Source organism: Mustela erminea, chromosome 5, assembly GCF_009829155.1.
Source record: "Mustela erminea isolate mMusErm1 chromosome 5, mMusErm1.Pri, whole genome shotgun sequence".
NCBI lineage: Eukaryota > Metazoa > Chordata > Mammalia > Carnivora > Mustelidae > Mustela > Mustela erminea.
The window spans coordinates 50,657,761-50,681,451 of record NC_045618.1 but is presented as its reverse complement, the minus strand read 5'-3'; the positions used below and the strand labels follow the sequence as shown (position 1 = coordinate 50,681,451).

Genomic DNA, 23,691 nt, shown 5'->3' with positions numbered 1-23,691 from the left:
GGTAAATGACAGTTACAGAGAAAGCGGGGACAGAAAAACATGTAGGGGAATGAATGATGCGCTAGGCCCAGGAGATGCTGAAACTGTGTAATAAAGCCATCACATCTCATACCTTTGAGTATTTATCTGACAGCTCTCTCCTCGCTCCTTACTTGCTTCCCATTTTCAGCATGTTGGACAGCAGTAATCAGCCTCACTGGAGCACTGAGCTCGCAGGAGAACAGCTACAGCAGAAAGTCTGTCAGTTGCAGGACCAGCTGGATGCTGAGCTGGAGGAGAAGAGAAAAGTCTTACTTCAGCTGTCCAGAGAGAAAGGTAGGTCAGGCTGTGAAGACCTTTTCTCAAGTGAGGCATCTTCTACGTCTGGTGTGGGAGAAGGGAACTTGTGTCAGCATTTCTCCAATCCCCTCACCTGATTCTGTTTTTGTGTGGATCAGGGATAAATAGAATAAGAACACTGGCAATCAGATCAGATTTAAATCAAGAAAGCATGACACCTACCTCACATGCAGAAGTGGTTTTTTTTGCTTTTGTTTTTTTTAAGATTTTATTTATTTATTTGACAGACAGAGATCACAAGTAGACAGAGAGGCAGACAGAGAGAGGAAGGGAAGCAGGCTCCCCGCTGAGCAGAGCCCGACGCGGGGCTCCATCCCAGGACCCTGGGATCATGACCCGAGCCGAAGGCAAAGGCCCCAACCCACTGAGCCACCCAGGCGCCCCTATGCAGAGGTTTTTATATGTAAAGTTTTCATTTGAGAGGATGACTACTCTTAATTTTATTGTTTTTATTTATTTACTTGCTTTCTAAGGGAGAGAGAGAGAGAGAGAGAGAGTGTGTGTGTATGTGTGTGCCAGGACAGAGGGAGAGGGAGAGAGAGAATCTTAAGCAGGCTTTGTGCCAGCACAGAGCCTGAAGCTGGGTTCAATCTCACGACTCTGAGGTCTTAACCTGAGCCAAAATCAAGAGTAGAATGGGTGCTCAACCAACTGAGCCACCCAGGTGCTCCTTAAATTTATTGTTTTTAGACATTCACTTTATTTATGAAAGTGCCTTTTATTCTTACTAATTATTTTGGAGGTGACTGGGAATCTTGCTTTTTAATTTATTTTGTTTTAACGCCTGATGTCTCAAACTGCAAAGCAAATTACTGCTCCTGGTTACCATTTCCATTTCCCCCATCTTAACTCTGAGATCATGGTAGATAGTTATTCTGAAGATTTTTAAATACTGTCAAAGAGACCTTTGTCTTACTTCTTTTTGCTAGGCTGGACCTTGATATCTAGTCATATCAAAGTTAGGTTTCATTAGATTCTAGTATATTCACATAGAAGAGTAAAGGAAAAGAAATATGACATCAAGAAAAATAGAGATAGGAACCATAGAGGGATAAAACCCAGAAGCACATGCTAAGGACCTTGTAGTATGTATGAGATACAAGTGAAGTATTATAAAGACCTTGGGATAATCTAATCTAAACTACCCCCTCTACTGCATGCTAATGAAGTGATCACACTAAACAATGATCACCTTCCTTCCCCGAAACACCCATACTCATCCACCCAAACACATGCATGCAGAAATGCCCAAATGCCCATTCTCCCTCCCTTCAGGTCAGGGTGGGAGTGAGAGAGGTGCCACAGGAAGCCTGTAGCATGGAAGTCAGAAGGGAGCTGGGGAGGAGTTGGAGAGATACCGGTTTGGCTGATGCTAGCAAAAAGTTTGCACTGTAGGGTCACCGGGATGGCTCATTCAGTTAAGCATCTGTGTTTGGCTCAGGTCATGTTCTCAGGGTCCTAGATCAAGCCCTGTGTCAGGCTCTCTGCTTGGTGGGGGAGTCTGCTTCTCCCTTCCCTTCTTCCTCTCTTCCCCACCTCATCCCCTTTCTCTCTCTCTCTCTCAAATAAGTTAATAAATGAACTCTTAAAAAAAAAAAAAGTTTACATTGTAGAACTGCCTGCCTGACTCGGTAGAGTATGCAACTCTTAATCTCACAGTTGTGAGTTCAAGCCCCACATTGAGTGTGGAGCCTACTTAAAGTTAAAAAAAACAACAACTTTGCACTACCCAGTCAAGTGGCTTTGTTTGCTGCTGCTGGTGGTTTTGGTGTGTCGTTTTTCTTTACAGTTCTGCAGGTGTTTTTTGTTTTGTTTTTGGAGTCCAGTGTCAGCTCAGTTTTCTGGGTCAATAAAGCTGGAACCCCTTTGTAGAAATAAGATGGAATTGGCTTCTGTAAAGGTAAATTTATAAAATAAATTAAACATGAGTGGGAAATTTAATTTGCACTTGGTCCAGCTTTAAGCGTGATTACTGCTAACTACAGAGTTTCAACTTTCTGGATGGATTTTTCTCCTCCAGCTCAAAACAGGGATCTGCAGCTTGAAGTCACCAATCTGCTTCAGAAGCATAAGCAGGAAGTAGAGATCCTCCAAAATAAAGAGACAATTTCCCAGTCTCCTGACAGGCAATCTGAACCAGCCACTCACCCAGCTCTATTCCAAGAGACTACTTCAACAGAGGTAAGAGCCTGTCTAATCAAGTAAGTCCCTTAACAGAGGGATCCCCTTTATAGTGGGATCTCTGGCAAATATCCCTGGAAGAGATGATGCTTGAGGGCAGTCTTCGGAAGGCTGTGAGATAGCTTCATGAGCTCCACACGTTTTTGCCACCCTTTACCGCTCACAGCATTTAAAATGTTTTTCAGGACTTGAAATGATCTGCTGAAGAGCAAACTGCCATTAGAGGCTATGTAACTTATTGGGGCTACTGAACATGAGCAACTAAGGGAGAAAGCCCTTGTGAAGGGACACAGCCCCCTCTTACTCCTGCTGCTGGTATTTTATTATCACCGACAACTGCTTTGAGAATAGTTATTCCCGTGCCTCTCATATTTCTACTCCCTTTTACCCATGCTTTTCTCACGATAGCCCTGTGAACCAAAAAACCAAGAAGAAAAGAAACTGTCCCAGATGTTAAGTGAGTTGCAGGTATCGCATGCGGAGACCGTGCTGGAACTAGAAAAGACCAGAGACATGCTCATTCTGCAGCGCAAAATCAACGTGTGCTATCAGGTGCAAGAAGAGGTGGTATAGGAAGGGGGTCGATAAATGGGTACTTGGGGACCACTTCCATGCTGGGAATGAAGTGAGGCCTGAGTTTCCAGGGCTGTTGCGAGGCGGTATGCTGCCATGTGCAACACAGAATGTGCCGTCGTCTTTCGAGGCACTTGAGGACTCGCGCTTGCCTGTGGCGCCTTGGCAGTAGAAGCCAGCGAAGGGGCCAGCTAATGAAAATGGCAGGTATGAATCTTCTGGGTTCCAGTTTCCCCAGAATCAGGAAACTATTATCCTATGGCACCAATAGCACAAATGGTCCTGGAGAAGTATATGGTGACCCCAGGATTTTTTCTAGTGGATCAGTTTGTCCTGTTAATGAGATAGTGAAGTCTCCTTTACCCGAACAAGTGCCACCTTTTTATCTGGGCCCTTTGGCACTGGGCCACTTGGATAGAAAAGTTCAGACGTCATTTTGTTTCAGGAGGAACTGGAGGCGATGATGACAAAAGCCGATAATGAAAATAAAGATCACAGAGAAAAAATGGAGAGGTTGAATCAACTGCTAGATCTCAAGAACAATCGTATCAATCAGCTGGAAGGTATTTTGAGAAGCCATGGCCTCCCGCTATCCGGCAAGTCTTAGTCCTTTGTTCTCAGCTTGGACCCGTCACATAGCTAATGCCTGTGCTGCTTCTGTGCACCTGCCTGGAAGGCGGCCCTTTGCGTCTCGGCATAAGACATTTCCCTCCTGTTCTTTGTCCTGCCGTCTTTGCTGTTTTCAGACATGGTTAACGGCTTCTTTTCCTCTTTCATGTCAGCGTCTTCCTCTGATTCCTCTGGAGAGTTTCAATAGGGTCTAGCAATTGCTGAATCTGTTTTGAGAGTGGAGAGCATATCACTGTCAGCTCCCAGGGTGGTGTAACACACTCCCTCTCTCAAGATTTTTTCCTCAACCCAGGCCAATATAGAGCTTTATCATTCATCTTTCATCATTCTTTTCTGTGGCTTGTCTCTAAAAGTCTCTGAATTCTTTGTTGCTTTTTGAGGATGTTGACGTGACAGGGCAACTGGCCGGACACTTACGCAAATTTCAAAGTGCGGTACTTCCTTCATTTAGTAGAGTCACTGTTGACCAGGAGCTGGTCTCAGTCTCACCTGTCAAGAATACTGGCTTTGTTATTAGACTCAATTTTCAGAGACCTGACTCATACTAACCAAATTCACCAAAGATCGATATTTAAATCAGAATGTTCATTTATTATTTTATAATAGTGGTTATTTCACTGCTGCCATGAGAATATCTAGAACTACTGTTCAGGGCAGCCCTCTCTCTGGAAAGCAGAATCAGGAAGCAGCTCACTTAGTGAGTGTGGAACTAGAGTAAAGGGAGATGGGTCATGCTGGGTCATGATTTATCCACGCCAGGGCGAGTCTGTTAAAAAGTCACTGCCAGGGGCGCCTGGGTGGCTCAGTGGGTTAGGCCTCTGCCTTCGGCTCGGGTCATGATCCCAGGGGCCTGGGATCGAGTCCTGCATAGGGCTCTCTGCTCAGCAGGGAGCCTGCTTCTCCTCATCTCTCTCTCTGTCTGTCTCTCTGCCTATTTGTGATCTCTCTCTCTGTCAAATAAATAAATAAAATCTTTTAAAAAAAAAAAAAGTCACTGCCATATAACAAAGGAAATCCTCCCTTGGATTGAAACTCTCATGTTTTCACATTCAGGGTCTTTTTCCTGGGACAGTGCAGAATAAATACTCTTTATCTACATCTGAAGACTCATTTGCTTTAATTTATAGTTCTTTCATTCCTGGTAAGATCAAAGAGTTTTTCATATGTTTACCAGTTATTTTATTGTGTCTTTTGAGGATTGCCTGTTTCTGTCCTTTACCTGTTTCTTGATAGCATTTTATTCATGTGTAGAATTTCTTTATATGCTAAAATTATTAGCCTTGGGTCATGTAATGCAAAACTTTAAGTGTAGTTTAGTTATGTTGAGAACATCAGTTAAGAAACCATTAATCTAATCTTTTGTTCCATTTATTTTGGGCAGGAAAACATTCTGATGTATTCAAAGTATTTTTATTCTACTACATTGACTCTTAATATAGGAATTTCATCATTGACACATTGTGATGATTCAGATACTCCCCACTTTGAAGCAGAGTATATATCAGAGTTTCTGACTGGTGGATATGGGAGGTAATGCACAGATTTGGTAGACTGCCTTACATATCTTTTCATCCCTTTGCCAATATTTTCAACCTATTTCCAGGAAGTTTCCTCTCCAACTTTTTACTCCATTACTCTTTGACTTAAGTGGATTTTTTTCTTTTCTTTTTTTGGCCACCTTATGTTGGAACCAAATTCTTTTCTTTTCTTTTCTTTTCTTTTTAAATTTTATTTATTTATTTGACAGACAGAGATCACAAGTAGGCAGAGAGGCAGGCAGAGAGAGAGAGGAGGAAGCAGGCTCCCTGCTGAGCAGAGAGCCCAATGCGGGGCTCGATCCCAGGACCCTGGGATCATGACCTGAGCCGAAAGCAGAGGCTTTAACCCACTGAGCCATCCAGGCACCCCTGGAACCAAATTCTTAAGAGAATGAAGATTCTTTTTTTTTTTTTTTTTAAGATTTTTATGTGTTTATTTGACAGAGATCACAAGGAGGCAGAGAGGCAGGCAGAGAGAGAGGGGGAGGCAGGTTCCCTACTGAGCAGAGAGCCCAATGTGGGGCTCGATCCCAGGACCCCAGGATCATGACCTGAGCTGAAGGCAGAGGGTTTAACGCACTGAGCCACCCAGGCACCCCCAGAATGAAGATTCTTGTGACTGATCTGGCTAGCAGGGAAATCATTTCTTGGTAGAGCCCAATGTCATGTAGGAGGCACTATGACTATAACTTGGTATTCTCTCGATCACTCACATCCCAGATTTTTGGAAATACTCCTATTTTGTGTTTCTGGTGCTTCTCTGTTGGAATTAACAATTAATAGAACCTTGCTGTTAGATAAAACAATGACATGTAGATGAAAGTGTGCCTCCAGTGTTTTCCTGAACTTAGCATTTACTTTCCAATCATTCATTTTGTACCTTATCTCTAAAGCAGGGCATGAGTTAGTTGACCGTCAGAATTCAAAGCTCCTGGTTGCCATTCTTTTGCTTTTCCTTTTGATTTACATGGTGTCTCAAAATCATCAACAATGTGGACTTTCATCATGATTTTTATTCTCCTTCTGTCCAACTTATTTTACCCTAAGGAAGAGCTCTCTATGCTTTAATGGATGGGCAGTTTTCTTTTCCCTCTAGAACAGCTCAAAGATGTGGCTTATGGCACCCGACAGTTGTCCTTATGTCTGGAAACACTGCCAAGTCATGGAGATGAGGAGAAAGTGGACATTTCTCTGCTGCATCAGAGTGAAAATCTTTTTGAACTACACATCCACCAGGCCTTCCTGACATCTGCTGCCCTGGCTCAGGCTGGAGACACTCAACCTACCACTTTCTGTACCTATTCCTTCTATGATTTTGAAACACACTGTACCCCACTAGCTGTGGGGCCACAGCCCCTCTATGACTTCACCTCCCAGTATGTGGTGGAAACAGATTCTCTTTTTTTGAACTACCTTCATGGGGCTTCAGCCCGGCTTGATCTATACCAGGCCATAGCCAGTGAGCACCACACTCTTGCAGCTGCATGGATTTGCTTTGAGAGGGTACTGGAGACTGTGGAGAAGGTCCATGGCTCTACCACACTTACTGGTAAGTGCTGTCAGCTTCCCACAGCTCCCAGAACTAATGTGGAATTTCCCAGAGTCTATAGCTGCTCTTCTGGTGGTTTCCCATTTTCTTCCTCTGCCTTTATTCTTAATCCTTGCCACACCATCCGTATCCTCCATGCCTTTCATACCTTCTGCTATCCAGGAGCCAGTGGAGAAGACTTTGGGGTGTTAGAATACTGGATGAGGCTGCGCTTCCCCATAGGACCCAGCCTACAAGCAGGCAATAAGCGGAAGAAAGCTCAGGCCTACCTGTCAGCCAGTGTGCTTGGAGTCTGGGAGGCCCAGGAGGATAAGGTGAGAAGAAGGATGTGCTCAAGCATCTCATAGGAGCCACAGCCAAGCAGTTCATAAGAATATCTCAGTCTTCCACTCTTAATAAGTATTTGCTGAATGTGAATGAAGGAGAAAAACTGTCATGCCACAACCAGTCCAGATTCTTTCCTTGGTCAGGCTTGGGTTTGAAATGAAATCATATGCTTGGAGCTAGCTTCCTCCCCCTGCTGTGAACAAAATAGCTTCCCTGTTGCATTCTCTAAGATAAGTCTTGAGGGCCAAGCCCTCTCTCAAATAACTATCTGCCAGAGCTAGTTTGCAGGCAGGTGAAAGTCATTAGGTTTCTCTGTGACCCAGTCAGAATTCAACAGTTCCTTAGGTATAGGCTCTTCCTCATCAAGGGTGCTGGGGTTCAGCTACAACTCTTTCAGCTTGCCCTTTTCCTTCATCCAAGACCAACATCTTTCCAGTCCAGATTGGAGACTTGGAAGCATCAGAATGAGCTGCGGGTGGAAATCATCAGATGCTACGGCCTCCGGAGTCGGCGGCTGGGAACCCAGCCCAGTCCATACGTCATGTACCGCTTCTTCACTTTTTCTGACCATGACACTGCCATCATTCCAGCTAGTAACAATCCCTACTTCAGAGACCAAGCTCGATTCCCAGTGCTTGTGACCTCTGATCTGGATAAGTATCTGAGGCGGGAGGCTCTGTCTGTGTACGTTTTTGATGATGAAGACTCAGAGCCTGGCTCGTACCTTGGCCGGGTCCAAGTGCCCTTGCTTCCCCTTGCACAAAACAAATCCATTAAAGGTGGGAGTTCAAGGTTATTACATCTCTCTTTTCTCTGCCCAGTGTTGTCTTCCTATCTTACTTTTCTTTGATTACTTGCTTGCAACAGTCTCTTAAAAAACCTGCTGAGAGAGGACTTTAGAATATGGTCAAGAGCAACAGAGCAGAAGACCTGGTGCCTCACTAATCCTATGGAAACATTGGCTGCCTCTGTTTTTTGTTTGTTTGTTTGTTTGTTTGTTTTAGCAGCAAAAGCAAGATTCTTAAGTGGGTAGAGCCACCAACCTAAAGTCCATTTACCCATCTCTGAAAAAACCTTGTCTGACTCTAGTGATTCCTAGTATTTGTGTTTACTTAAGGCCTGTTATTTCTTATCCCATGATGAGATAGAGACTATAAGCTATGTCCTTAATACTCTCCCTTCATTTTCTTGCTTCTTTTAAGCACAAGTTAGACTTTCATGCCACATCATGAAAAATTTCTTGAACCTTTTTTCCACCAATATGGAGCTGACATGAACTTAGGAAGGGTCAACTCTCTGGTTCCAGTATTGGGAGGGTGAGGCAGGGGTATTGGTGCTCTCATTACCAAGTATGGATGGGTATAGCCAGTATCAACTATGTTTAACAAGCTTCTGGATGTTCCAGAAAGTATGTGAGGAGGCCTCCCTCCTTCTAATACCATAAGAACTAAAAAACAAAACAAAACAAAAAAACCCAACACCTTTGCTCACAACTCATTCTTTACCAAAAAGATGAGGCAGTATGGACCATCTGTTAAACAGATCAGTATTACAAATCAGAAGCCTAGCATTTAGAAAAATCTGTTTTGCTGAAATTTTCTTGGTTTTTGTTATTTTAGAAATAGGGACTACTTAAGTAGAGATAATGGTTTCTTTGGTCTACCTAAGACTTAGCAAGCATTAGGTAACAGTAATAATAATGCAGACATGTTTATTGGCTGGGTGACTGATGACAAGCAAGATATACCTTTCCATATGTCTTTTGACTATCACTTCCTAAAACCTGGAGCTACCCATCTTCCCCTACAAATATTCTTTTTTTCCCCTACAGATATTCTAAGTGAATATTAATATTCACTGCTATTTTATGTTACTTCTGAGTGTATTATCATCATGCTTATGTAATAGATATTAATGACAAACAAAATATGGTAAAATTCAAAATTCGGGAATAGATAATGTGCTGGTAAATCTTTGCCTGCTTCATGTGATCAGATCTTATTAATGTCTGTGTGCCTCTCAGGTGATTTTAACCTCACTGACCCTGTGGGGAACCCCAATGGATTTGTTGAGGCACAACTGGATTGGAAGTCTTTCTACCTACCACCAGAGAGCTTCCTGAAACCAGAAGCTCAGCCTGAGGAGAAAAACACCAAGAACAGTGTAGAGATATCATCTGAAGAGGAAAAGCCTTCATTTTCTCCCCAGGTAGCAGATCTCCACCAGTCCTGTGGAGCATTTTTGAGGAAAGCAGTATTAAAATTGTAGTAAAGAAATGCCTTCTGTGTAATGTCACATTTTGGCAAACTTATTCTGCATCCCTCATAGTGCCATGAGCCTACCGAGGAAGCAAAACCCTGGGCTTTATTGTTGGGAGGAGAGAGAGATGGCATCTCTCAGCTCTGTGGCAGGAGAGACATGAAGTCTCATGCTAGGCTGTTAAACTCTCATCTTGTAAAGCTGTCTCTGATCCTTCTATTTAGGACCAGATGGCATTTGCTGAAATTCCCATTGAAGCTGGCCAGTATCAAGCCAAGCGAAAACCTCCACAGGTAGGAGAAAGAAAGGAAAGGGAACACCAGGTTGCAAGCTACTCGAGAAGAAAACATGGCAAAAGAACAGGCGTCCAAGGGAAGAACAGAATGGAATATCTTAGTCGTAACATCTTAACAGGAAATACACTACAAGTAAGGCCTTAAAAACTCTATAGAATTAAAGTATGGGTTTTAGGGTCCCCAGATATATTATTCTCAGGTAGAAGCAGATACCCAAAATAAGCAGTAATCATGGTTTTTTTGTGGCCAGCATATGTTTCCTCAAACACAAATAGCTTAATTAAATTCTGAACTATTCATTTCAGTGTAATTTAGTTTAACAGCTTATGGACTCTGCAATTTATACTGAGAATTTTACCAGTCTACCTCAACTATAGTCAAAGTAAGTTAAAGAGCAAGTAGTTATTAAACAACTACTATATGCCTGATACTGTCTTTTCTTCATAGGAAACTGGAGTAAAGTTACTATGTAACACCTAAAAGTATATGAGATTGTAAATATGTATTTTATGATAAAATAAAATGATTATATATTATAATGTATACTGTATTGGTTGCATAATTACATTTATATATAATTATTTTATGAAATGATTATAACTATACAATATATATATACAGTTGACCCTTGAACAACATGGATTTGAGCTACATAGATCCACTTATACATGAGAGTTTTTTTCAATAAATACAGTATTATGAATGTATTTCACTTCCTTATGACTTTTTTCCCAATTTTTTTTATAAGTTACAAGTTTATTCCCATAACATATTCTAACACACATCAAAGTTTCAAGCAGGTCCTTTTGAATCTCAAATAAGAAATTACAACATTCAGCTTTAATTAAAAATAGGAAAAGGGTGAAGATGGTCATTTGGTCTAAAATGAAAATGCAGAAAATGTTTATTTTGGTTGATCTGTGTTGATACCATATTTCTCCTTGAGAATCTTCAGCTGCTCTTCCTTCTTTTTTGTGTTCATCTTCTGAAATGTCCTGTTGGCATTATAGTACAAAACCACCAGGTATCTGTTATAAACATTGAATCCTGAAGGGTTATCACATGCATTCTTGGCATCAAACATACCTCCATAGACCACATAAGCTGTCCCTCTAGTTTTGGGTGTGTTTCCCACTTGGGTTTGATGAATAGGACCATATTTCCCAAATATGTCATATATTTCTTTAGCTGTGATTTTGTATGGTGAATTTCTTATATATAAAACCCAGTTTACTTCAAGTGGAAGTCGAATGTTCCTCCCCTTCGCTGCTTGCATTGCCATCTTGGTGGGCTGATAATGTTGCCGCAGCAAACACTAGCATTCCTCTGGACACCTCTGGATTTCTCTCTACTCTTTTTTTTTTCCCCCAAATTTTAATTTAAACTCTAGTTAGTTAACATCCATGTAATTTTGGTTTCAGGAGTAGAATTTGGTGATTTATCACTTACATGTAACACCCAGTACTCATTGCCACAAGTGGACTTAATACCCATCACCCATCTTCCTCTCTCCATCAACCCTTATTGTTTCTCTTTTATTTGTTCTCTATTGTTAAGAGTCTCTTGTGGTGTCTTTCCCTCTCTTTCTTTCCCTTCCATACGTTCATCTTTTTGTTTCTTAAATTCCACATATGAGTGAAATCATATGGTATTTGTCTTTCTCTAACTGACTGACTTCACTTAATATAATACACTCCAGCTCCATCTACATTGTGGCAGATGGCAAAATTTATTTCTTTTAATCGCTGAGTGATACTCCATTGTATATATAAACCACATCTTTATCCATTCATCAGTCAGCTCTTTCCATAGTTTGGCTATTCCTGATAATCCTTATGATTTTCTTAATAACATTTTTCTCTATCTTCCTTTATTGTAAGAATATAGTATATAATACATATAACATACAGAATGCATTAATCAACTATTTATATTATGGGTAAGGTTTCTGGTCAACAGTCAATTATTAGTAGTTCAGTTGAGAATGGGGGCCAGAAGTTATATACAGATTTTTGATGCCCTTAACCTCCATGTTGTTCAAGGGCCAACTGTAATTATATTTGTTGTCTTTATTCTAAAGCAGGTGAACTACACTGAATGGAAGTTCTCAGGGCTTAAGAGCTCCAGAGATGATGGTTTAAAAAATCAGCAAAAGGAAGAGGAAATGACATCATCCCACTCAGCAGTGCTGCAGAAAGAAGCCCTAAATCCTATAAATGGTATTGTCTTTTTAAAATCTAATTTCCTGTTTAATCACTAGATTATTTTCTCAAGACAATTATTAATTATTTTCATCTTGCATTGATAAACTTTTCATGGAAAATGAGTACTGAAGATCCTAGGCTTAGTTTTTTTTTTGTTTTTTTATAAATCTGTTCTGGTTTTTTTTTTTTAAGATTTTATTTATTTATTTGACAGAGAGAGATCACAGGTAGGCAGAGAGGCAGGCAGAGAGAGAGGAAGGGAAGCACAGGCCCCCCGCTGAGCAGAGAGCCCGATGCGGGACTCGATCCCAGGACCCCGAGATCATGACCCGAGCCGAAGGCAGTGGCTTAACCCACTGAGCCACCCAGGTGCCCCCTAGGCTTAGTTTTACATTACAAGTGTGTGGGTTAGGCCAACCAAGTCTGGAATTCTCAAAGTAGCTTTCTGTATATTTCAAGTTAGTTAACTTGCCAGTTTAGTTACCTAGCAAGTATTTCTTGTGTGTTATAGTTACAAAGAAATAGGAAAAAGAGTGTGGTTGGCTTATTTGTGATGTTGATCCAAATTTTTTTAATTAAGCCAAAGCTTTTTTGTGTTACAGTGAAAGGTAGACATGGTTTCAGGTTATAGTATGGGCAAACTCATAATTCAGACCAACTCCTGCATTGATGACAACCAAAAAGGTGAAGTTAATATATTTTTTAAAGATCTTAACATTTCTTAAAGGCATTAAGTAGTCCATAAGAGAGGGAAGAATTACCTAGCTCAATCAGGAAGATGACCGAAGCTCAGACAAGTGAGCTGGTACTGCTTCAGCTCTGAGACATTTCCAGTCTCAAAAAAGTAGTGGAGAGACAGAACCATGCTTTTGGTGGACTTTTGGGGTGGAGAAACAGGATGTAGTCTGAATCTGGTGTCTGCACAGCATAGGAAGATGTCTACCTTGGGCAGAATTGCCCACTTTGGTCTAGGACTCAGAAGTCAGCACCATGCTGAGTCTCTTATGTTCTGAGAGGTATCACTGTGCTCTGGGCACTTGCAGGGCTAGAGAGACAAGGGCTGACCCAGTGCCCACCAGGACTCCAGATACTAGAATTATCAGACAGTGCTTGCTAGCTTCATGGAGATAAAAGCTGAACTTTAAAATGTCAACAAAGAACTGGAGCTATGAAAAAAATTGAGATCATAAGTTTTTAAAAAAAAAAACTCTGTCTTTAAAGAATTTCAAACTTATGTAAGAGCTGCATGACTAGGACAGAAAAATTCATATACTTACAAATTCACACAAATTCACCAACTTATAGCATTTTTCCCACTTTCCGCTTTATCTTTTAAGCATTGGAGAATAAGTTGTACATCTCACCTCCCATTACTGCTATATTTCAGCAAGGAAAAGGAAATTATTTTTTAAAAGATTTTATTTATTTATTTGACAGAGAGAGAGAGATCACAAGCAGGCAGAGAGGCAGGCAGAGAGAGGGGGAAGCAGGCTCACCGCTGAGCAGAGAGCCAGATGCGGGGCTCAATCCCAGGACCCTGAGATTATGACCTGAGGCGAAGGCAGAGGCTTAACCCACTGAGCCACCCAAGCACCCCAGTAAAAGGAAATTATATGACCACATTCAAGTTATCAAGTTTGCAAACTTATCATAGATACATAGTACCTGATGTCCAGTCCATTCTCAGAATTTACTGGTTGTACCAATGATGTCCATTAGTACCAGTCATTTTCCCCCTTATCTAACCCAGGGTCATACATTGCATTTGGTTATGTCTCTTCAGTTTCCTTTAATCTAGAACAGTTCCTCATCTTCATCTTTCCTGACAAATGACATTTTTGAAGAGTATAGGTGAGCTGTTCTGTAGAATGTTCCTCAATTTGGATTTCTCTGATGTTTCTTTGTAATTAGGTTCAGGTTATGAATTTTTTTTAATAGGAATACCACAAAAGTGATATTGTGTTCTTCTCATTCTATCATATTGGGAGGTACATGGTGTCAGTTTGTCCCATTATTGGTGATATTAACTTTTATCACTTGGTAAAGAAATCATCTGCCAGATTTTTTCAAAAGTTGTCATTTTTACCTCTGTAATTATTAAGTAATCTATGAGAAGATATTTTGAGACTATATTAATATCTTTTTCCTCATCAAATTTCACTTGATAATTTTGGCATTCATTTATGGTCTTTTTGCCCAAATCACAAAGACTTTACAAAAATATGTTGCAAAATTGTAAGTGAATCAGCAGAAATTATAGAACTGGGAAGCCTGGGTGGCTCAGTAGGTTGAGCAGCTGCCTTCAGCTCAGGTCATGATCACAGGGTTCCTGGATCAGGCCCCACGTTGGGCTCCCTGCTGACTGGGAAGTCCACTTCTCCCTTTCCATCTGACTTTCCCCCTGGCTCATATTCACTCTCTCTGTCAAATAAATAAATAAATTCTTTTAAAAAAAGAAATTATAGCACTGTTCAATACAGAAATTTATCAGAGGAATAGATGTGTCAGAAACAGATTAGATACAACTGAAGTGAGAATTGTTAAAAATATTCTGAATAAAGCAAGGAGAGACAACAAGGTGGAAAATACAAAAGAGGAGAAGACAGCATAAAGGGTAAAATGAAGAGGTCTAAACTATATTTAATTAAATGTAGAAGAGAAAGAAGGGGGCAGAGGCGATATTTAAAGTAATAATGACTTAGATTTTTCTAGAACTAACAGAAGATATTAAGGTTCAGTGAAATGAAATTCAATGAAAGTAGGATAAGTTTAAAAAAAAATACAGATATGGGGTGCATACAATATGGCTGGCTCAATTGGTGGAGCATGTCCTTCTTGACCTGAGTTATGGGTTCAAGCCCCATGTTGTGTGTAGGAATTAGTTAAAAATACTGAAATTTAAATTAAAAAAATTCAGATCTAAACATATCAGAGTCAAAATGCAGAAAGTAAAATCAAATAGAAAATGTTAACAGCATCCATCTAAAAGAAAACAACAGGGGCACTTGGGTGGCTCAGTCAGTTAAGTGTTGAACTCTATCTCCTTTTTAAAAAGATTTTATTTATTTATTTGCTAGAGAGAGAGCACATGAGAGTACAAGCAGGAGGAGCAGCAGGCAGAGGGAGAATCAGGCTCCCTGCCAAGCATGGAGCCTGATGTGGGACTTAATCCCAGGACACTGGGATCATGACCTGAGCTGAAGGCAACCACTTAACCACCTGAGCCACCCAGACACTCCACTGTCCAACTCTTGATCTTAGCTCAGGTCTTGATCTCAGGGTCATAAGTTCAAGCCCTGTGTTGGGCTTCACCTCCTTGCTGGGTGTGGAGCCTACTTAAAAAAAATTTTTTTAAATAAAAAATAAATAAAAGAAGAAGATAGCCATGGGTCCCTTGGTAAGATGGATAACCAATTTGTCAATAGTTGAAACTATGGCCATAAATCAGTGGCAAGATGCCTTCAGTATGCCAAAAGAAAGTAATTAACTGCCAACAAAGAATTCTTTACATGACAAAAATATTCTTCCAGAATGAAAACAGAATAGACATTTAATGACAAACCAAAAGGGAGAGTTTGCTTCCAAGCTACGTTTTAAGGTTCTTCTTTAGGCTGAAGAAAAGTTATCCCGGGAAGAAACACAAAGATACAACAAGGAATGAAAAGCCAAGAATATGGGTTAGTTTAAATGACTGTATAAAGCAAAAATATCAGCTTGTGGGGCTTAAAATATGGAAAGAACCCAGGTGTCCATCAACAGATGAATGAATAAAGAAGATATGTTATATATATCTACATGTAGATATATATAGGAATATTATGCAGCCAACAAAAATGAAATCTAACCATTTGCAATGACATGGATAGAACTAGAGAGTATTATGCTAGGTGTAATAAGTCAAACAGAGAAAGACGATTATCATATGATCTCACTGATATGTGGAATTTGAGAAACAAGGCAGAGGATCATAGGGGAAGAGAGGAAAAAATGAAAAAAGAAGAAACCAGAGAGGGAGACAAAGCATAAGAGACTCTTAATCTCAGGAAACAAACTGGGGGTTGTCTGAGTGGAGGTGGGTGGGAGGGATGGGATTGCTGGGGGATGGACACTGGGGAGGGTATGTATTGTGGTGAGTGCTGTGTATTGTATAAGACTGATGATTCACAGACTTGTACCCCTGAAACAAATTATACATTATATGTTAATGATAATAATAATAATAATAATAATGATAACAAAAGAACAGGTATGGCAGCCTCCAGTTGATGACCAAAACTGAAGAGAGCTTCTTGCCACAGTTTACTATGAGGTGATAATCTGCAGTGACAACCTCTGTAAGAAAAATCAAACCCAAAGAAAGAAAGAATAAAAAAAAGAGGAGAAATCAATGAAACATAAAAGGAATAGAGAAAATCAATGAAGCCAACTTAGTTTGAAAAGATCAACAAATTTGAAAGCCTTAAAAAGAAAGGAAAACAACAACAAAAATTTCATAAGCTTTTATCTAGAATAATTATACTAATTAAGATCCAACAAGAAATTGCTTAGTAATTTGAATAGAAGTTTAAAGAGTTATTGACTATAACAGGAGATTGAACTGGGTGGAGGTGGGTGATGATTGACTAATAAGAAGTAAAAAGAACTCTAAAAAATACAAGAAGAGCAGATTTAGAGAGTATCCATTAATCCCCAGAGCTGAGACCGAATACCTAAAGAAGAGATAGGTCTGGGAGACAACTCCTTTCAGAGCTGAAATCCAGACTTCTCTGGAGGGAGTGAAGTCATATTTTATTGAATGGCACAGAAGTGTGCTCTGCGTGTACATCAGAACTCCCAAGAAACTGTGAAGTTGACGTCTGGAACACTGCAAGTAAACCATTCTCAAAGAGGTTCCATGCCAGTGGCATTTCACTGCAAAGCTACTTTGGCTGGAGGATTATGGGGGAGGGAAGGTTATACCAGGAGAACTGCTCACAGGGAGGTCCCATGTACTGCAGGCCCCTGGAAACTGCTAGAACTGGTTGGTGCAGAAACCATGTGCTACTAGGAATGTGTTCTGCAGGAAACTGTTGAGCTGCTGAAGGCACTAAGTTACAGAAGCCTGTTGTAGGAGCAAAGTCCTCTTCTGCAGGAGTCTGCTTGTGTACTGGAACCAGGAAGAGAAACATTTTCCTCCTCCAGTGTTTCTTTTGTGCTGTCTACTGACAAAATGTAACATGGTGCCAGCTGGCAAAGAAGAAAAATTTATAGGGTCCAACTCTATCATTGCAGAGCGGGTGATGTAGTTTTTATTTTGAGCAGAGAAGCAATTAATTGATATTGCTGATCAAGAAAAAAAGAGCAAAGACACATGAGCAAAATCTGGAATCAATGTGAAGCCACTATAGACTCTGCAATAAATGGATTATAAAATGATATTATGAGTAACTTTACAAGTTACTAGAAAGATACAAGTTACTAGAACTGACTCAAGAAGAAATAGAAGATCCGTGTTGACATATGAAAAGTACAGACAAGAATTAGTCATTTTAAATCTTCCCAAATAAAAATAGTTCCAGATGTTTCACTGATGAAGTCTATCAATATTTAAGGAAGAAAAAATTCTGATCCTTCATAGTCTCTTTCTGAGAATAGTAGAGCAAGGGAAACTTTCTAACCGATTTGGTTATAAAGTGGTATTGTCTTAATAAAATCAGTTATAAAGTGGTATTGTATTAATACCAAAGCAAGCCTAAAACATAAAAAGAAAAGACAACTATAGACCACTATTCAATATGAACATAGAGGCAGTATCCTAAATTAAATATTAGCAAACCAATCCAACAAAATATAAAAATATTAAAAGGTTTGCTCACCATGATCAACTGAGATTTATTCCTGGAATGCAAATTTAGTTTAACAGGAGAAAATTGATTTAATACACTGTATTAATAGAATAATATGATCTCAATAGAGAAAAAAGCCTATCACAAAATCCAACTCCCATTCTTATTTGTTGTTGAAGATTTTTAAATTATTTATTTATTTATTAGGATTTTATTTATTTATGTGACAGAAAGAGATAGTGAGAGAGGGAACACAAGCTGGGGGAGCAGGAGAGGGAGAAGCAGGCTTCCGCCGAGCAGGGAGCCTGGTGCAGGGCTCAATCCCAGGACCCTGGGATCATGACCTGAGCCAAAGGCAGATGCTTAATGACTGAGCCACCCAGGCACCCCTCACTAAGAATATTCTTGAATGGCTAATAAACATACAAAAAGATGCTCAACAGCATTAGTTATGAGGAAAATGCAAAATAATATAGCAGTGAGATACCAGTACACACCAGCTAGAACTGATATATTCCAGAGGTTGACTGTACCATGTGTTAGTGAAGATGTGAAAAAATTGAAACCTCATACATTACTGATGGAATGTAAAACAGTACAACTACTTTGAAAAATAAAAACAGAATGTACTAGTCATAAAGAAAATATTGATAGTTGACTTGTTTTTTTTTTAAGATCTTATTAGAGTGTGAATGTGCATGCATGGGGGGGCGGGGGAGGTGCAGAGGGAGAGGGAGAAGCAGGTTCCCTGCTGAGCAGGGAGCAGGAGGCGGGGCTTGATCCCAGGACCGGGGATCATGACCTGACTGAGCCACCCAGGTACCCCAAAGTTGACTACTTTAAAAGTAAGAATTTCTGTTTAGCAAAAGATTAAGCAGGCAAGCTACAGAACGGAAATGATCTTTGCAACACATGTAACAAACAAAAGGCTCAAATTCAAAAAATATACAGAACCCCTACAAATCAATTAGAAAAAGACAACCCTGTAGAAACATGAGCAAAAGATCTGAAAGTCATCCTACAAAAGGGAATTTCAAATGTTTAATAAAAAATATTAGGAATATTAGGGTTATATAACGAGAGCATGTGGGACGGGAGGTATTGTTTGAGCCTGTCTGGAAAATACAATCTGCCATACCCTGATAACACTGCTTTTTTTTTTGACTTGGTCATTTTCTCCAGTCCCTACCAACGGACCAACTTTTTATTTTCTTTCCTGCCATTCTTCCTTCTTTCTCTTTCTTTCTTCCATTCTTCCTTCCTTCCTTCCTTTCCTTTTTTCCTCCCTCTCTCTCCCTTTCTCTTTCTCTCTCCCTTCTTTCCTTCCTTCCTTTGTTCCTTCCTTCTCTCCTTTTCTCTCTCCCTTTTTTCTTCGTCCCTTCCTTCTCTCTCTCTCTCTTTCTTTCTTTCTCTCTCCCTTCCTTCCTTCCTTTTCTTTCTTTCTCTTTTCCTTTCGTCTTTTCTCTTCCCCTGCCTCCCTCCCTCCCTTTCTTTCTCTCTCTCTCTCTCTCTCTCTTTTCTTTTTTCTTCTTTTCTTTTCTTTTCTTTCTTTCCAAAAGTGAACTCCTTGTTTGGGAAGCTTCTGAATAAGTGAATCTTTGAAAAAGAGGATTTGATTCTCAGTAAATGAAGCCAAAACCCAGGTACTCAAAACCAGTGGCCAGAGAATAGATTGAAGAGGTAGGTAGAGGGCTAGGTAGGGTGCTTGGAAATAGTTCTGTAACTGCAGCCTTTTCTCTTGTAGATAAAGAATCCTGTGAACAGGCTTCTGAAGTCAGTGAAGCACAAACTACAGATAGTGATGAAATAGTGACACCGGTATCTCTGAAATGTCCTAAGGCAGTAAGTACACCGGGGTAATCATTGAGTGTGAGACAAGGTTGTAAATAATGATATTGTGCATAACAGCCACATAGGTGAAAATAATTAATTTTATTTATTTATTTTTTAAAGATTTTATTTATTTATTTGTCAGAGCGCACAAGCAGGGGGAGAGGCAGGCAGAGGGAGAAGCAAGCTCCCTGCTGAGCAAGGAGCTCACGTGGGACTCCATCCCAGGACCCGGGACCATGACCTGAGCTGAAGGCAGACACGTAACCAACTGAGCCATCCAGGCACCCCAATGATGCAATTTTAATGAACCTGATGGGAAATTAAATTTATTTAGTTAAATTTATGTTGTGAATGAATAGAAGTCTCTTGATACAGTCTCTGATGAAAGGATCACTATCTTGGTTTGGTATAAATGAGGACTTGCTTCAATAATTCTCCTTTATTTGGATCCCTTGCCTGCCTCCTTAACTGTGTGCTACAATTCATCTCCAGCCTGAGTGATGCCCATTTCCTCATCCACCCAAGGAGAGCAGGTTTACCTTGGTAGGTAGAGGCTGGAAAAGAGGAAAGGAATACTTGTGGAAAAGCTCAGAAAGATCATTCCATTTCTGAAGTTTTTGACCTAATCTTTAAAACCTGAAATTGGCTGGGGCACCTGGGTGGTTCAGTGGGTGAAGCATCTGTCTTCAGCTTAGGTCATGATCCCAGGGTTCTAGGGTCAAGCCCTGCATTGGGGTCTCTGCTTTGAGTCTACTTCTTTCTCTGCCTCTGCTCTGTCTGCCCCCGCCCCCCTCCTTGTGCTCTTGCGCTCGCTCGCGCGCTCTCTCACTCGCTCTCTCTCTCTCTCTCTCTCTCTCGCGCGCGCGCACGCGCACGCACGTAGACAAATAAATAAATAAATAAAATCTTTCTTTAAAAATAAAATAAGGGGCACCTGAGTGGCTCAGTGGGTTAAGCCTCTGCCTTCAGCTCAGGTCATGATCTCAGGGTCTTGGGATCGAGCCCCACATCAGGCTCTCTGCTCAGGGAAGCCTGCTTCCTCCCCCCACCCCCCCACCCCCCCCCCCGCCTGCCTCTCTGCCTACTTGTGATCTCTGTCAAATAAATAAAATCTTTTAAAAAAACAAAAATAAAATAAAACCTGAAATTGCAATTATTTATTAAACATTACAGCCTCAGATCTCTTGTGGAACTAACTGGGGATACACACACACACACACACACAGATAGATAGAGAGAGAGATATAGATATTTAACTAAATATATACAGATATATTTAACAATCATTGTATTAGAATCTTGTGGGGTTACAAGTGAGGTAGGAAACAATCTCTCTGTTGATCCACTGGAATGCTCCCTGACACGTTTGTAGGTGCTCAATAAATATTTGTTGAATGAGTAGCTGAATGAAAGATTGACATTTGATTGAGGATTATGAACTTCATTAGAAACAATATAAGTGTAGTGTGACCTAGAATCAAGTGGTTAGATTATGTGATAGAAACTCTTAAGGTTTGTGAGGATTCAGAAAAGTGAAATCATTCCTGCTTTTGTAGAGGTCGGAAAACTCTTGAAAGTTGGAGCTTGTACTGAGGATCTTTAGGCAACTAAAGTATGTTGGAGTGGGGAGAAGCCACTCAAAATCAGTAGCCTTAAGCAATTAAGATAGCAAATACTTAAGTCTATTTTCTTCTGAACTTTTATCTCTTGTATCTTTCTTCAGCCATTACATAATTAGTATCTTGAGAAATGCTTATAAGATGGATCAGAGCCATGAGATGTTGGAACAGGAGTATAACACCTTTGAGATCATGAAGGAGAAGAAGATTAATTAATGTGTCCAGGATATAGTTATACTTAGCAAAAGAGCTGATCTCCAGCCAAAGTTTCTAAATCGAGCCACCTCTCAGATGAACCTGAAAAGTAGTCAGCTGGTCAGAAAGTTTTTGAACTACACTCAGACATTACATTTAAAATATTATTCAGAATTAGAGGCTCTTAAATAAGATCTCTTTCTGGAAAAACCTTGTGGACCCAAGAATGCTATTTGAGAAACTAAATATGAAAACCGAGCTTACTTGGGTGCCTGGGTGGCTCAGTCGGTTAAGCATCCGACTCTTGGTTTCAGCTCAAGTCATGATCTCAGGGTCGTGAGACTGAGCCCACGCCGGGCTCTGTGCTAAGTGCAGAGTCTACCTGAGGTTCTCTCTCTCCTTCTCCCTCTGCTCTCCCCCCTACTCACACACTCTTTCTCTAAAATAAATAAATAAAATCTTTTTTAAAATTAAAAAAAATTGCAACAGTGGGATTAGGGAACTTTCTAGTGTGATGGTTCTGTATCTTGATTAGGGAGTTGATTACACACTTGCATGTATTTGTCAAAACTGTACATTTAGGTTTTGTATTTTACTGTGTATAAATTATACATAAATGTTAAAAGTTAGAGGGACACCTTGGTGGCTCAGTTGGTTAAGCGTCTGAGCTTTGGCTCAAGTCGTGATCTTGGGGTCCTGGGATGGAGCCCCACATTGGGCTCCCTGCTCAGCGAGGAGCCGGCTTCTCCCTCTCCTTCTGCCCCTATACCCCCTCTCCCCCTGCTGTGTGCTCACATGCTCTATCTCAAATAAAGAAATAAAATCTTTTTTAAAAATTAAAAAAAAAAGTTAAACAGATTGTCAGGAACCACCTTAGGCAATGTGATTTAAGAGTGGCTCTTATGTTATTTAAATGTCAGTCACTATAAGAAATACATTTCTACATGTGCCCAGTATAATCATATATAAACAAAAGCTTTGAGAAACAGGGCTTACCTTTATCATTTGCCATGAACTCCCCTGTTTTCTGTTCTATTCCATTTCATTCTATCCTAGCCTATCTTATTCTTTCACTTAAAAAAAAATGCTAGTGAAACCCACCTAACTGACCCATAAATGTCAAAACCCACATTTTGGAAAACATGCTAGTTTTCATGTTGGGGATTTTAGGAGGGCTGCGCGAGGGCTGTTGAGAGGGCATCAAGTAGCTTTCAAGCGTCACCCAGGTTGTTCTGAAGTAGATCTGTTGAGAAATACTGCCTCCTGGGCTTCCTAGGAGAAGGCCCAGGAGCTCCGCCTGCTTCCTAAGAGGGGTGAAGGTGGGAGTGGGGGCAGATCTTTGAGAAGTGAGGGCATTGGCCTGGCAACCCAGAGGACAGGAGAGAACCCCCAGATGACAAGGGAGCACTGTGCCGGTTGGGGCCATCCCGGATTGACCCCTTACTAGTGTCATGACAGGACTTGCTGCCACACTGGGAATAGGGAGGACTTCACATTGCCCTCAGCTTCTGTCTTGAAACTCGCGAAATGTCTGCCCTCCCCCTGGTGTCTCTAATGCAAAAGGGACCCAGACACAGTCCAAAGAGAGGATGGTGGTTGTGGTAGCAACTGCAGTAGGGCTGGAAGGACTGGCATTGCCATGGAAGGACTGCTGGAGCAGCCTGCTCTGGGCCAGCACTTGGTGGATGTAGGAAGCTCTGGGTAGCAGCTGACCAGTAAACTGAATCTCAAGGATATGGGAGATGGGGGCAACCCTCAAAGGTCCCCTCCCTCTACTGGAGCTCTGAGCTGTTGCTCAGTAAACTTAACTTTGCTGCCCATCAAATTAAAAAAAAAAAAAAGACTACGTTAGATGGAATATGGCTGTGATTGCTCTCTGAGGGAGTAACGTGTTCATTAGATGGAGTAGGAACACGAGGAGCATCGCTAACCTATAGGATAAATAAATACTTTCCTTGTCAGGGTTCGGAGAAGATGTGTATTGAAATCGTCTCCCTGGCCTTCTACCCAGAGGCCGAAGTGATGTGTGATGAAAATGTAAAGCAGGTGTATGTAGAGTACAAGTTCTACGGCCTACCCTTGTCAGAGACGGAGACCCCAGTGTCCCTGAGGAAGCCAAGGGCAGGAGAAGAGATCCACTTTCACTTCAGCAAAGGTGAGACATCCCTTGTGCTTGGCCGGGAGAGGAGTCTGAGGGGTCAGAACTGCTCTGCACTTCCAGTGGGGTGGATGCAACCATTTTATTTATCAAAGTGATATATGCATATGGTTTTACTTAAGCTTTTTGTTTTTTATTATTTTTCAATTAAGTTTTTAATTTTAA

The 23,691-nt window shown here is 40.7% G+C and overlaps 2 protein-coding genes across 5 annotated transcripts in view; one reads left to right on the top strand and one right to left on the bottom strand.

The window, feature by feature from the left end:
* Positions 1-23,691, top strand: part of RPGRIP1 (RPGR interacting protein 1) — a 37,311-nt gene continuing 13,620 nt past the window's right edge. For 2 of the 4 annotated variants that reach the window (XM_032343055.1, XM_032343051.1), the window contains exons 1-9: positions 1-315; positions 2,360-2,520; positions 2,929-3,072; positions 3,539-3,689; positions 9,161-9,345; positions 9,621-9,824; positions 11,773-11,911; positions 19,466-19,563; positions 23,331-23,523. In XM_032343055.1, the coding sequence (XP_032198946.1) occupies positions 75-315; positions 2,360-2,520; positions 2,929-3,072; positions 3,539-3,689; positions 9,161-9,345; positions 9,621-9,824; positions 11,773-11,911; positions 19,466-19,563; positions 23,331-23,523 (1,516 nt within the window). In that variant the 5' untranslated portion in view covers positions 1-74. The remainder of the gene's footprint in view (positions 316-2,359; positions 2,521-2,928; positions 3,073-3,538; positions 3,690-9,160; positions 9,346-9,620; positions 9,825-11,772; positions 11,912-19,465; positions 19,564-23,330; positions 23,524-23,691) is intronic. The other 2 variants (XM_032343054.1, XM_032343052.1) reach the window with 2 other exon arrangements.
* On the bottom strand, positions 10,591-10,974 carry LOC116590784 (splicing factor 3B subunit 6-like). Its single transcript, XM_032343056.1, has one exon. The coding sequence runs from the start codon at positions 10,972-10,974 to the stop codon at positions 10,597-10,599; it is 378 nt and encodes a 125-aa protein (XP_032198947.1). The 3' UTR covers positions 10,591-10,596.